The sequence below is a fragment of the Lutjanus erythropterus genome, chromosome 12, assembly GCF_056507025.1.
Source record: "Lutjanus erythropterus isolate fLutEry1 chromosome 12, fLutEry1.hap2, whole genome shotgun sequence".
In the NCBI taxonomy this organism is placed as follows: Eukaryota; Metazoa; Chordata; class Actinopteri; order Lutjaniformes; family Lutjanidae; genus Lutjanus; species Lutjanus erythropterus.
In genome coordinates, this window is record NC_139328.1 from 2,375,245 (window position 1) to 2,390,359 (window position 15,115).

Consider the following 15,115-nt stretch of genomic DNA (forward strand, 5'->3'; position numbering starts at 1 on the left):
TTCACGACTTGCAAGCAAGCGATGGATGAGCAGTAACCCGATGGCACAACATGTGGCAACACTCGTGTGTCACAGTAAGAGTCCTAACAAAACAAGCCGTCTTAATGAACTTCCAATGTCAAAGCGTGAAGCTCTGCATCGCCCCGCGCTGCTTCACGTCTTCTGGTAAAAGCTGCACAAAGACAGCAGCTGCCAGCTAGCTGTCACTTCAAGTCGCCCTTGAAGTTACCTGGCTTCTCTCATCAATGAAGGTATTTGAGCTCTGTTTGAAAAACCTGAACACAAAGAGAGACAGACCTGATCTCCCAACTGGACAGAACAAACCTGCAATTATAGAAAAACACGAGCCTTTTACTTTCCACTTGTTGTGTTAATTTCTTCCTCCTCTCTGTCTGTACTTCATGTCGCTCTGTTGTGACAGAAGGTCGGTAAATTGTCAAGCCATTGTGGCTCAGACCTTCAGGCGCCTCACTATTGATTGTAACGTTTAAGTGATGTAGGAACTGCATCTCATTCTGCTGTTGCACTCAATATAAGTGCTGTTCACTGAGTGTCAGCCAAGACCCTGAAATGTACAATGTAGTTTATTCACAGTACCTTCAGTTTGATGGCACAGCATCAATCCAATCATCTGTTTCTCAATCAATTTAAAACATTATTATTGGTGCTACCAATCCAGTTGCTTAATTTAATATCTGGGTGGTAATTACTGTGATTGGCACTGAGATGTCAACAATTAAAGGAAATGGAATGGATCCATTGTTCCCGGTGTTCCAATCAAAGTGGTTCAATAGTTATTTTTTACTTTTTTTCCTGACTAGTGGGATGATGTGAACACAGAATGATTGACAGCTTATCATACAGTAAATCACATCATCAGGACTTCAGGTCTTAATACTGACATACCGTACTTCATTCATAAAGGACTCTCACTATTAGTTCAGCAGTAATAGAGACATTATAAACACTACTGCAGTAATTTCTGAGTGAGTGGAACTACACTGCGTGTTTCTGTTCAGGACTGTGTACCAACGTTAAATCTTTCCAGCGTTACCAGGAAAAGGCCCCTGGGAGACCACGATGTTCACACTGATAATGACTCCTCAACTCAAATGGCCGCCAGTGGCAGAACCACACTCTGGCTCTTCACACTTAATATTCCTGCTGTCGTTTCTGTCTGCATTACTGCTGCAACTAATTATAATGGAACAGTGGAATGGTAACTGATGGAACTAAATGCCATTATAAAAAAATAATTACTGTATTTATATTAGCTTGACAACAACCATTACTAAAAACATTCTCTTCTTTACATTTCAACACATCCTCATACCTGCAAGAAGGAACATGTCGACTTCCAAAGACTCCTCAAACAATATTCATAATGGGTGGAGGGGATCTGCAGTGACAGTGTTTGATCATTCTTCGTTAGGATTGATCTCATATTTTGATTAAAGGAATTTAACTGTTTAGTTTTGGAGGTATCTCGTGTGAACTGAGGGATTTTTTTATGCTAGACGAAAAGTCAGAGGATCGCTAATCAGAGGTGGGATTAAGTCACAAGTGTGCAAGTCGCAAGCAAGTCTCAAGTTACTGTGATGGGAATCAAGCAAGTCAAGTCGAGTCCCAGCTTTAAGTCTAGCGAGTTATATGATATTCTGATGATTCATAGCAGTTATTGCCACAATCAGTGAAAAGACAGCAGAGCTGCAACAATTAATTGATTACTGATGGTTTAATTAATTAAATTGCCAATTAAATTGTGGTTTCAGTATTTTTTTTTTAAAGAAAAAAAGCCAAAATTCTCATATTACAGCTTTCAAATGTGAATATTTTCTTTTTCTTTACTCTTCTCTGACAGTAATCTGAAGATCTTTGGGTTGTGGACAAAACAAGACATTTGAGGACGTCATCTTGCACTTTCTGACGTTTTATGGATCAAGGACTGACTAATCGAGGAAATAATTGACAGATCAATTGACAATGAAAATAATCATTAGTTGCAGCTCTAAAAGACAGTGGTCTGGACTGTTGCCGCCTGCTTAGACTTTATAAATCTTACTGATATTTGACATTTTGTTGCAATGAATCCATGTTTTATCATTTTTGGACGAGCCCCCTCCATGACAGCTGCCTTGTGTTTTGGCCTCTGTTGCTCTGACTAGCAAATGCAAATATTTGTTCAAGTCTTTTCGTGTCACCTGTCTCCAGTCTCAAGTCATGAATACCAAGTCAAAGTCAACTCTTAAATCAGCTTTAGTCAGTTAAGTCTCAAGTCCTCAAATTTGTGACGTAAGTCACCAATGTGATCAGGATATGACCTCTAAAGAACATGAATATCTTAAAAAAATACTTAAATCTCATCCAAGTTGAGAATTTTCACTCAAGATCAAACTAATGGACCTGCATACAAACTAACTGAGTGACACCACCGTCCCTGGAGCCACACTGCAAGAGAGACTAGAAATACTAAATACAGAAATCCACCAATTTAAATATCTGAATGAGTCTTTCCTGCTGAAGCTTCTGAGGATAAAAGGACCAAAGTGAGGCTCAGTGGAGCAGAAACAGCCTGTGACAGAGGAAATCTCAGCGGGACTCGTCCGTTCACTCGGTAATTGTCCAATTTATGCGAACCACTCTGAGTGGCGGGGCAGCGCGGCCAATAGGAGCGGCGAAGAGGACTTTTTTTTAAATCCCAGGAGGGTGAGACGGTCACCGGGTGGCGACGGTGAGCCGCGTTCACACGGCAGCCGCCCGCGCGATAAGAGAGCTCATTTAATTTCCTCTGTGTGCTGGGAGGCTGCAGATCTGTGTGTGTGTGTGTTTGAGACAGAGTGAGTCAGAGTGTGTGTGTGTGTGTGTGTGTGTGTGTGTGTGTCTACTTCAGTGTGTGTGTGTGACTGAGCGACAGGTTTATTTGCTGTCCTGTCGCCTCTCCTGCTGTCTGTGTCATGGCTCCTACATGTAATAAAGCAGGTGATGAATCTGAGGGCTGCAGTGTTTCTGCAAAGCGAGAGGAAGAAGGTAGATCTCTTCTGATCTCTCTGTACATCGCCTCGATTTAAAAGGAAAAAAAAAAAACATGTTGCATTAAGGTTGCGTTCACATCAAGCATGTTAGCAGCCTGAAGATCAATCTTGCAAGGTAAGTGTGAACACTGTCACGGCCCACTGCAGGAAATGAAAACACGAGGACAGAAGAAGACAGACACGAGTAGTTCCATATGCTTATAAAGGCAAGCAGGAAAGATAAGAGAACGTCTAGCTGATGTTCTTATTTAGCCACAAATAGACAAAATACTGTACAGTAAACAGCTCAGAGAGGGAAGCTTTATCAGTGAAGATAAGGAACGAGGCGACATCTAGTTTTTTTATACTGACATTTCACCAGGGCCAGTACTTCAAAACATTTCATCCACATCAGAGTTTTCTGGGCAGAATTAAATCTCGAAATTGGGTATTTTAAAGCCAAAATCTGTTTTAGGGTATTTCAAAAGTTTAAGGTGGTAATTAGGATAGGTGTGATGCAAGAAATCTGGATCATCCTGATCCTGCTGGATGGGTGAATTCAGCATGGATTCAAGGTGGAGATAGAGTCAAGAAGGGCGCATATTTAATTAATCTTTTATTCAATGCTTGCATATTTAAGTAACACAGAAACAAGATCCATTATAAATTAAACAACAAAACCTGAGCTTGGTCGATGCAAAACAGGTTTTTCACAGTTCTTTCTCCAAAAGTGTATTCTGAATCGAAGAGGAATGTGATTTGTTCTCCTCAGTATTTTTGTTACTTTGACCAAAAGATGGAAGCATATCTGCAAATCCAGAGTCTGTGATCCTGATCTTGTTTTATCTGGATCAGACTGATCTTATCTGAAACTTATTTGAAACACCACGACAAAATATACAAGATAAGTTTTATCTGAGAGAGCAAAAAAACAAGGATTACTTGATAATCTTGATAATTCTGATCTAAGGTTTTGAAAAACTGGCCCCTCTATATATTTATATGACAACAGTAGTCTCTGCAGCATTAACTGGCCTACAATTTAAAATACATCAGATAATTCATCACAGTAACGTCAAGAATGCATTAATTTTTTTAGTTTTATTATAACTGCATATCAATCAGTCTCTAAAGGAAGTTGAAATGCTGCTATTGCAACAATCCAACAATTTCGACCGATCCCTGTGATTTCTGCACAGCCTTGTAATTTTGTTCAATAACTGAAACTTCTCTGTCATTTTGATGAATCATCGTAGCGTCCTGCGAGTTCCACCAACCACAGCAGTCTCCTGTAGAAACGTCATATATATACCTCTAAATGAACCAACTCTGTGTTTAATTATTTGTGTTTTTTTGGTCAAAGGTTTGTCATTGTTATTCCCCTGGATCAATGCTCTGTGCAGTTTTATATTTTATCATTTGGTGCTGTTGTTCTGATTGAGCTTGAGCTCCAAAAAGATTTCTTTTCTCTGCAATATTCCACCCTAGGGACGCTTATTTACAAATAAACCATATTTGGTTAGAATTTTTGTAATCCTGAGCCTTTTTGGTGAGGTTGTTGGGAATCCTCAGAACAGAGCGCGGTTTTATTCTGACTGGAACACGCCGTTCTTGATTTTTGATGAATTATACAAAAACAACAACAACAACAACATTTTTATTTGCAATTTTCACTTGCTCCTGCAATTTGATTAGAAAAGCCTCCTCTAAATCAGGGATTTTAGGCTGCAACAATCCATCAATGCAAAAATAGCCAATAAAATCCTGCAGGACTGTTTCATTTAGTTGTATATTCATTTGAAAAGTCTCAACTGCATTACCTCTTGAAACCTGTGGCAGGTTTCAAGAGTCTCCTAATACATTTTAATGTTGGTATGGTGATTTTTGGAAAACAAGGGCTGTCTGGAAGGCAGGAAAATACATTCAAGTGTCTGAAACAGTGCACCATATTTTAGAAAACAGCAACCTGTAATATAAAGTACAGGTTGTTTGTAGTTAATGGGCTAAAACTTGGTCTTATAACTGCTTTGATGCTTCATATAGTGATGTTTTGCAGACTAAAGTTTCTGTCTCTGCTGCACAAAGTTTACCATCAAGTCTTGTTTTATGTTGTAACATCAGAGTTATATTTTGTCACATACAGACATATCATTCAGATACTCACACCAACACGGGTCGCACAGCGTTGTTCATGTTGCCGTAGGCCGCCCTGCCCAGCAGCTCTCTGAAGCAGCTCTCTGCCAGCGCTGCTGGGTTCTCCTCGCCATCCTGACCCACCACTGAGGGTGTGCTGGGGTGCCCCGCCCTGTCAGACGGAGACAGACAGACAGGTTAGAAAGTGTACCTGCAGAAAACACCAGGACACTCGTCCATCACATCAGTTCCTGAGCAGCAGGACAAAGAAACCAGACGGCGAGTGTTGGATCACTGCTGAGTTAGAAAGATCTACAATATCCTTAAATCAATTTTAAAGGACTGAAAACTGCAGAATTATTTGTCACCACCATGATTTAATTTAACAAAAAAAAAAGCTCAATGAGTCTGCATGAGAGACAACAAGCCGAGAATCAATTCTTCGTATCGCACATAAAAGAATCTGTACAGACAGAGAGCGCAGGGTGCAATAACATTTAGAGGGAGGGGAAAAAAAAGAAGAGAAAGCGGCAGGATATGAGAGAGATGGATGAAGAGAGAGGAGGAAAACGAGTGAAGAATGAAGGACTAAAGACGAAGGAGAGACTGAAAAGGAATCAATCAGAGCAGCTGAAAAAAGGGCGAAATCAAATGAAACAGTATCGACCAGCTTCAATCAGATAAGTGTGTGTGTGTGTGTGTGTGTGTGTGTGTGTGTGTGTGTGTGTGTGTGTGTGTGTGTGTGTGTGTGTGTGTGGTCAAGCACTGCAAAAAATGAGTGGGCATGAAATTTTATCTAGTATTACGTAGTTTTCATTTTCATGAGGAATCCACAAATCTGCTCATTAAGGAAGCTGGAATCTGCAAGAGAGCGATATCTGGCTTCTATATCAGTGTTTCCCATCAGCAAAAGTAAAGGATTGGAAATATTCTAAATATAGTCTAAAACAAAGTACAGCATCGCATTGATTAAGTAAAAATAGAATTACTGTAGATTTAAAATGTTTCTCCATATCTATGAGACCCAGCAATTCATTCATGTCCTCTGTGGGGGACATGATACTGGGCTCTTTATTTAAAACACCATGCATGTACTTTATTTGATCCCTGATGTCCTTCAAAAAGCACATCCTGCGCTTTCTCGTGATGTAACACATGTGGGTGTGGCCAACAGAGAACTTCTGTCAATTCAAAATGCAGTTAAATGATCAAACTAACAAAGACGCACTGTTCTAGCCTTCATAAGGAGGTAGTTTTTTTATTTAGTGAAAATCAAATTTTTAACCTTGTTAACGTGTCCATGTGGTGTTTTTCATGCATTACAAAACAAATCAGGAGCAAAATAAACAGTAAACAGTCTCGAGAAAACAGATGCAAACAGGGTGGGCTTGTGATGTCATAAACCTAAGGAACGAACCCCGTTAATCGAGAAGGTGGCGCTATACATATCATTAGCGGCAATGTGCACCCCGCAGCACAGGCCGGATTGAACTAGTTACCGTGATTAGCTAGCAAAACAGAGGAGAAGCCAGGTGAAGTTACTTTGGGGTGGAGGGGGGGATTAGGGTTGAGGAGAGGGCGGAGACTATTTGCAAATTCATGAATCCTTGAAAACTAAATGAAGGTAAAGTGTAAAGCTACATGTCAGCCATTTTAACAAGGTGTTTGAACTTATTTTGCAAAAAAAAACGCATCGACACAACTTATTACTTCTTGCTGCGTGATTTATATTGTTGAAACATGACTGGAGAGAGATTTTAATTATATCACATCAAGCATAAACAGTGTTTTCCACTGTTAATAAAACTGTTGTGTCTCAACAACAAACTGAGAAGAACTGAATATGACAGTTTTTTTTATTTTTATTTCCTGAACTTAATTTACGTAAGTTTACGTTTAAGTATGAATTTATTCATCAAAATGCTTCACATCCTGATATCTTCTTCTTCATGAGCAGCAGAGATAGATTTCAAAAATAATTTTCACTTCACAAATGAGAGTTGAACATTTAAAGGTCAGGCTAAATCTATTGGAATATGTGGATTTTCTGGATGCTTCCTCCTCAAAGACATTAACGTTGCTGCACTCGCTTCTTCACATGAAAAGTACAAGAATGAAGAAAGAAATCTTGAGAGAGAAGCTTAAATCCTGCTGTTTTTCTGGCCAATCACTGCATGATGTAGGTGTGATTGATCACTGATTGATAATGTGATGAGCAGAAAAACTGATGCCTTCAGAAGGAGAGTGTGAGAGCTGCTCCTGGAAGCCTCCCTGTGGAGGTTTTCAGACATGTCCAGCTGGGAGGAGACCCCGGGGCAGAAGGGGTTACATAAATGTCTGAACTGGGAAAACCTTGGAGTCCCCCAGGAAGAGCTGGAGGAGGTGGCTGGGGACGATGACGCATGGGACTGTTTTGCATACGCTGCTAACCTCACAGCCCAGACTCTGATATTCAGCACAGAATGGATGCATTAATGGAAAACCTCCAATAATGCTGCATTCACAGGGATTCTGGCAGATGGTAGATGGCAGACAGACAACAGCTTCCGGATGGCACAGGGAAAAACAAACAAATGGAAAAAATGAACACTCATGACAATATGTTGTGATGATGTCTTTTTTTCACCATTTTCTTATTGCAGTAGAATCTACCAGTCTTTAGAATTTACCGGAACTACTTTCTTTTCCCCAAGACAGAAAGTAGTTCCTACATGAAACTGCTCAAAACAAGGTCTGTGCGTTATCTCGAGTCACTGGGTCATGATTTTTGGAAAAAGACACCAGTTTTTACTTTTCAAATGTATCCTTTTGGTGCTTTGACCATTGAGTCCAATTATATTGGAGAGAAGTTACACATCTCTACGGCTGATGTCTCCAAAACTCTGCAACTCACACCCAAAAAATCTAGATGGATAAACAGCACTACAGGCCAGAGGAAAAACATGTATTTTTGATATATGGATGAACTATCCCTTTAATATTCTATTGGCAAATTAAAATTAATGTTAAATTCTCTTGAAAATAATTTTGCATCTTAGTAAGAATACAAGCTCTGATCATCACCAACATTCTCGTCGTCCTGATCGGCCACCTTTTCTCCTTGGGTGATGAAGCCACGTAACATTCGGTTGTAAATTTCCAAGGAGGACAGCAAAAATCTAAATGTTTTAACTTTTATCTCACCTTATTTTACTGCCCTGGTCTTGTCCACTAAAATGATATGCGGTTGGCCGTCTACCGTCTGCCTGAATCCATGTGAACGAAGCATAAGTTTTATGTGAGTTGTATTTATCTGCTGCGACTATAAAAAAACGTGATCAGTCAAAAGCTAAAAACACGATCCATATGAGTTTCTTTCCAGACAGAGGCGGAGGAAACAAAACTTAATTTTCTTGTCCGCTGATCTCTGTAATTATTCACAGATAAGCCTGTTTTTACATTTGGGAAAAAGAAAAAAACTATTTATCATAAAACTGCTGTCATTTCTAATGTCTTTTACCTGACTGGGCTGGGCTGTTGAGATAAAATGAAAAGTTAAAAAGCCTAAAGGAAGGTTTGTTAAAGAGACATTTAGAGAAACACACACACTGTCCACTTCAGTTTTACTGGTAATAATGTGTGAGTACACAGATCTCTGACGATTCATAATAAAACATGAAAAGGGTCTTTGTACAAAAACAATTTCACCATGAAACTGAATTGCAAATAAAAGTGGGCAGAAGGTAAGAGCTTCCTTCTTCTGATGTTTTTATGATAAATAATTGAATGTATCCTGGTGTTGCAGTTCAAACACTTCCTTCGCTCCTGATGGCCTTCAGCTCAAAAAAAACATCCTTAAATGAACATCACTATTTTCAGAAAGCTTTACTTTTGAATTTTACACCAGATGAAGAAAAGGATTCTGAGCAGCTGCTAAACCTTTTCAGGTTTTAGGTTCAACTTCAGAAAAAGAAAGTAACTCTTATTTTACATCTGAACACTACAAGAAACCAGCCCGTCCTGACCAGAAAAACAAGGTCGTCTGTGCTTATTACAACCCATATTTACATTTATTGTTAGGCAGTGACCTCTAGTGGCCATAGCAATTATGACAAGAGCAAAGGAGGAAGTCAGGTGACGCAGAATAAAGAGTGATAAAGTCTGCATAGAGATGAGAAGAGGGAGGACAGATTAAACATTTAACTTTAGTCTTTTCCTGTGCTGTTAAACTAAAATAAGTCACCGTCTTTTGGGAATATGAGTTGCCAGATCTACTTGCCTGACTTTGTATTTTATTTGCCACAGTCCTTATTGTTGGGGCCTGCAGTAAGATCATTTTTAAATCTGAATTAGCGTATACATGCAGGCTTTTTAAACATGTAAACCCACCAAAATAAGTGACTGATTCCTTTCCCATTGCAAGTTGGTCTTTCTGCTTTTTTCAACTGATATGTTTCGTTCAATGTCACAGATACCCAGAAAACAGGGTTCATAAACAGCAAAAAGCAGCATGGATGTCAGAATGGCAGTTACTTTTTTATTTTGTCTTATGTGTCTCTATTGTGTGACTATTTTGGAACAACGCTGCTTGAACAGAGACGGATGGAATTTGTGGCTGAGATGAAAAAGAGTCACTGAGGTACCGAAGCAACAAGCCTTCCTAGAACTGCGCCAGAAAAAGGGCAAAAATTAGCGCGTCAAATTGGTTTTCATGTTTTCATCACTGTCAAGCTGGAGCAGAAAAATGCACATGACAACTGCAGAGTTACTTGACCCAGGAATAAATGCAATTGTACCTTTTCCCGCTAAAGACAAAAGCCAAATGTTAGAGGGTTTTTCTGTCCTAAAGGGGGCTTAAGAGGGTTTCTACATTCTACATGCTTTAAGAAACACTGCGATAAATAGAATTCTGATTCCAGAAAACAACTTAATTAAGCCTGATTAATATGATGTTAGAGGTATGAGACAAATGTAGGAGGAAAAAGGATAAAAGGGATTTTGGAAACCAGCAGAGGAATCAAATGACAAATATAAAGATGAAAGGAATCGAAAAAATGGAGAGAAATAAAGACAGCGGCGAGATGGAGATGAAGAAAGACTGAGAGGGAGGAGAGAGAGAAAGAGGGGGTGGACAGTCAATGGAAATTAAATCAGGATCTTGATGGACTGAGGCAGATGAGAGAAGAGCTGCACGCTGCAAAAAATGAGGAGCAAATGATGGAATTTTACCCCAAATCAGGATTTATCAGTGAATCAAGTCACCTCACTACAACGTCTCATTAAAGAGTCTTCATTTGCATATGCATGTACAACTTTTTCCATCACTTCACACAGTGGGATCGACTCAAGAAAGTCTCACAGGTGTTTAATTTCTCAGTCACGTTCATGAAAATGAGGGTCAGAATATCTCAGAGCTTTTGGTCTGAACCTTTCTATTCTTAGATCATTCTTGTTTTACAGATATAATCATCTCTTCTCTGGAACTCATATAATTTAAATCAAGAGGGTTGAGGGTTGCACGCAGGAAAAGTAAAGACATATAAAGATAGATGAATATTATATAGGCCCACACGCTCTTTTTTTATTCAGATGTACCCCACCGGCCCTCTCAGATGACCTCCTGTACCCTGTCATCAAAAACACACATCATGCTCCAAATGTGTTCATATAAATGGAATTTAAAAATTATTCATAATTTTTTAATCTACCACCACTTGGAATGACCAAAGTTGGACATTTCAACCACTTAACTGTGACTTTTAGCTAATTTTTTCAACAATTTATCTGATTTAGAGGTTTCAATAATTATTGGAAACAACACCAGACAAGGTGTGCATTATGAAGAATTAACAGAAGACATGAATACCAGAACCGGCTGCCTCTGCAGTGTCCATTAATTCCTGATTATGCACCTCACAGGACATTATCTCCTTGGCACATTAGCCAAAGAAAAACAAATAACATCCCCATTTATTCATATTTTCATGCATTTTGCAATCAAAAGTTTTTCACAAGCCATGACAAATTTTCCCTGGTAACTGAGGGTTTGACTATACAATCATTACCATCCCATAATGTTCTTATGCAATGGAAATGTTGTTCAATATTCCAGTAAACAGGATGAGCCTTAGATATGATTTGGCGACCGGAGACATTTCTAGTCCGCTCAGCTGACAGAAGCCTTCTGTTCAGCTATGAGGCAGGAAGCTAACGCTATGCTAAGATTCCAAGTCAATAACATTGTGTACATTGTGAATGTGAAAATTGGAAAAAATTAATTAGGACACACGTTTCATTCATTAAGCATCTGCCGCTGTAACTTTACTCTGTTCTCTGCACCGCTTTCTCTGGACGCCTGCCACCTCGCTCACACAAAACAAGCGCTCCCTTCTCCCTCTCCTGTCTCTGCTCTTCATTTCCTCAAAACAGACAGTGAAAGAACTGATGGTGCACCGCGTCACGCCACCAAACTTTCAGAAAGCCCAAGTCTGGAATAAGTTTTGATTTTTATTTATGCAAAACGTGTCAGATGGCAGAGTTACACAGCCACGAGTCTCCAGACCCACAGAGATGTCATGTCACTGGGAGAGCAGGTCACACGTAGCATCACTGTTCCTCCACACCCCACTTCCTCTACACGGTCAAATTCAATTAAAACCACAGCTCTCTTCATATGACAGAGAACGGCAAATCATCTTAATGCTAAAATGGATTTTAACTCATTTTAAAGTTTGTTCACAGATTCTCATTTAGGCTTACAGGATCTCATTTACAAATGAGATTCCTAATAAGATATTAACACCACTGTACTGTGGATTTAGTAAAACTATCAGGATTTCTTCTTGCAACTAATAGTACCCTACTGACAGGGCTGTATCGTATCGCACAGAATTGGTAGCTATTTAAAATTTTTTAGATGCATCGTATCGTTGAACATGTATTGAGATACGTATCGAATCGTCTCAGTCAGTGAGCTGCACACCCCTAACAACAAGACATAGTAGCTATGAAGCCATGTCATTGTCCCCAGAGATTTGAGATTTTCATCAATACATGATAGCCCATATGCACGGCTGTCCGTAGCCAGCACTAAAATAAAGTGTAGATAAAAGTCAGGAGATGCAAGACTAGGTGCAGCTTGAAGTCGTGACTTGAATGGCGAATGAGATGTGAGCTGTTGCAAAGTGTCAGGAAGTTCAGAGAGGCACAAAACAGCTTCAGAGGGACGGTGTTCGTCTTGCAGCTTGTGTGTCACAGTCACCGTCCTGTCACCACAAGTTCAATGTGACATAAGAAAAGAGGCGGGCTGTTTTGAATCATAATCCATCTTTCTAAGTATGCTTAAAGTCAGTTTAGCTTATGATTATGACCATTTAAAGTTATTACAAGGGGACTTAAGTATTGTTGCTTAGCATTAACTGTCCCCTGCCACCCCAACCTCCTCCCACAGAGGTTTAGCAGCACTGTAAAAAATTAACCGTTGCTTTTGAAGGCCTTTATTCACAAGACTAGAGGTCACTTGTAAACAAAATGTAAACATTGGCCTATTTTACGCATTTCAATACCCCACGCTGTTGTTTATCTGGAAAAATGGTCTCTCTTCACGTTCGATTTTTTGTTCCATTGCCACTTTGTTGATCCTACAGCTCCGCACACAAGAAAAACTTTTTCTGTACAAGTTTGTCATCTCCTACAGAGCTGCCAAACGGTCCTGGCAGGAGACCAAGCAGGCCTCCCGATATGTGTTATATTGCTAAAATAATGCAATAGTAAATCACTTCCGCTGCAATAAGCCTGGTCACAGATGGACTGTAGGCAGCCGGGTCTCCGGAGGGAAACAATGCAATTACTGTCGGCCCACACAGGCGGTTCAGGGGAAATTAAATGCTTATTGCTTGTTAGAGGCAGGGACATGAGGGATAAAAAATGAAAATCTCTCCTGTAATAGAAGGCGGGTTGGTGTTGTTAAATGAAGTGGACAGAACAAACTTAGTAAAGGTGGAGATTATTTCTGATGATTGGAGGCTGGACAAAAAAAAAAACAATGTAGATTTTAAACTCTTCACATGACTCAACCAGACAGACGTAAAATTTTAATTCTAAACAGGATCCTGCAGGCTTCATTTAACACGTGTTATAATGAATCAAAGGAAATGTGAAGGAAATGATGCACAGGATATTTAGACATTTTCAATTTACTTTAATGGAGCAGCTGTCGTGCCTTTGAATATTTGGCTTTGGCTGTGATTAAATATTAATAATGATCAATATTAATATAGTAAGGAGCAAATAAAAAGTCTATGCACATGCCACAAGGAGACAACATCTAATCAGTTTTATAAATGATTTTTCGAGAAATTTCAAGAGGACAGGCACGTGATTTCACATTTTGTGGGGCATGAGACAGGAGCAGATAAACATTAACCATTTAAAGCTCACAAATGGATGCTGGGGCCAAAACATGGGGTTTTTAATAGAGACATCATGTTATTTTAGGCCTGCTAGTGAAAGCAGCATGTTAGCAGAGCAGCACCACAAGGTGCATTCAGGGTGGTCGGGTCCCGAATTCTGAACTTTTAAGAGCACCGACCGAATTACACTGCTACCACCAAGTACTAAGGATTATAATTAATCGATGCATGATTAATCGGGAGAGTAGTTTTCTGCAAAATCATGTCAGATGCAAAGATATCAGAAATAGCATCGAAGAAAAAGGGTAACGCCTGCACAGAAGTTCATGTTAACATTTTGATCCCACTTAAATCTGTGTCACGTCACAATGTTTGAAAACTGGAAACCGAATCCAGTAAAATTTAACCCACAAGTAAAACATGCACTGGCAGTTCTATCAGTCGCTTTTGGGATGGACATTTGAAAAACTGGGCTGAAATTCCTCTAGAAGTCAACTGGGAGCCAGTCAAGTTACTGAGAGAAACTGGATCAATTCCTGACCAACATTTTGGGGCAGGAAGAGCAGCACCTCCAACTTTGCTACGCTCCAACATGATGTGTGGGCGCTAACAGACAGGAGCAGGTAACAAAATTTATCTCTCACAGATTTTTTTACAGCCACAAAGATGTGCATTGTACAGATTTTGCCTTTTGTATGTGATGAACTGGGGTCCCTCTGTGGTTAATTTGTCAGTTTGAATTTTAGAGGCAGTAATATTACGATCAAAGATGTGAATCTGTACAGTAAAGGAGTCGCTCCCTTCGGAGCAGCGGCTGAGATGCTGACCACGAACCCCAACATCCATGGTTCTTTTAAACCAGGGTTTCTTTGCTGCATCGCTTTCCCCCTCATCTCCTGTTAACTATCACAAGTTCAAAATAAACAAAGGAGTGTTAAGGAAATTATTTCATTATTTTATTTAAATTAGTCATGTATTCCTGAATGATATGTGTGTGTGTAATCATGCATTCAGTGGAAGAAAGACACGAGGATTCAAGGATTCAAGGATTCAAGGATTCAAGGTACTTTATTGTCATACCAGCTCACCTTTACAGTTTATGGTACGAAATTGGTACTCGGGGCCGGGATTGAGCCATAAATAATTAAAAACAAAGTATTAAAGAGCGCAGGTAAGGCAAGAGAAGAATATACACAAGGCAATATACAAGTAAGGCAAATATACAAGTAAGACTAATAGATACAAAGATAAAGAGGCTGAGATCAGCACTGCTAATGCTAGGTCTAAGAGAAACACGCATGAGCAAGTATTTTAAGAGCACATGTTTAGTAAAGTGAGTTAGTGCGGTAAAGTGTGTGTGGTGCAGGTATGTGGTGGGGAGGGATGGAGAGAGTTGGGGGGGGGGGTCTATAGAGCATGGCTCGAGTTCAGCAGTCTGACAGCTTCAGGAAAGAAGCTGTTCCTGAGCCTGGTGGTTCTGCTCTGGATGCTCCTCAGCCGCCTGCCTGAGGGGAGGGGCTGGAACAGTCGGTGGGCGGGGTGGGTGGGGTCCTTCATGATGCGAAGGGCCCTCCCCCTGCA

At 39.9% G+C, this 15,115-nt stretch overlaps 1 protein-coding gene across 1 annotated transcript in view; it reads right to left on the reverse strand.

The window, feature by feature from the left end:
- Positions 1 to 15,115, reverse strand: part of efr3a (EFR3 homolog A (S. cerevisiae)) — a 152,308-nt gene that overhangs the window by 42,718 nt on the left and 94,475 nt on the right. The window contains exon 8 of the mRNA XM_084732830.1: positions 5,176 to 5,316. Coding sequence (XP_084588956.1) covers positions 5,176 to 5,316 — 141 coding nt within the window. The remainder of the gene's footprint in view (positions 1 to 5,175; positions 5,317 to 15,115) is intronic.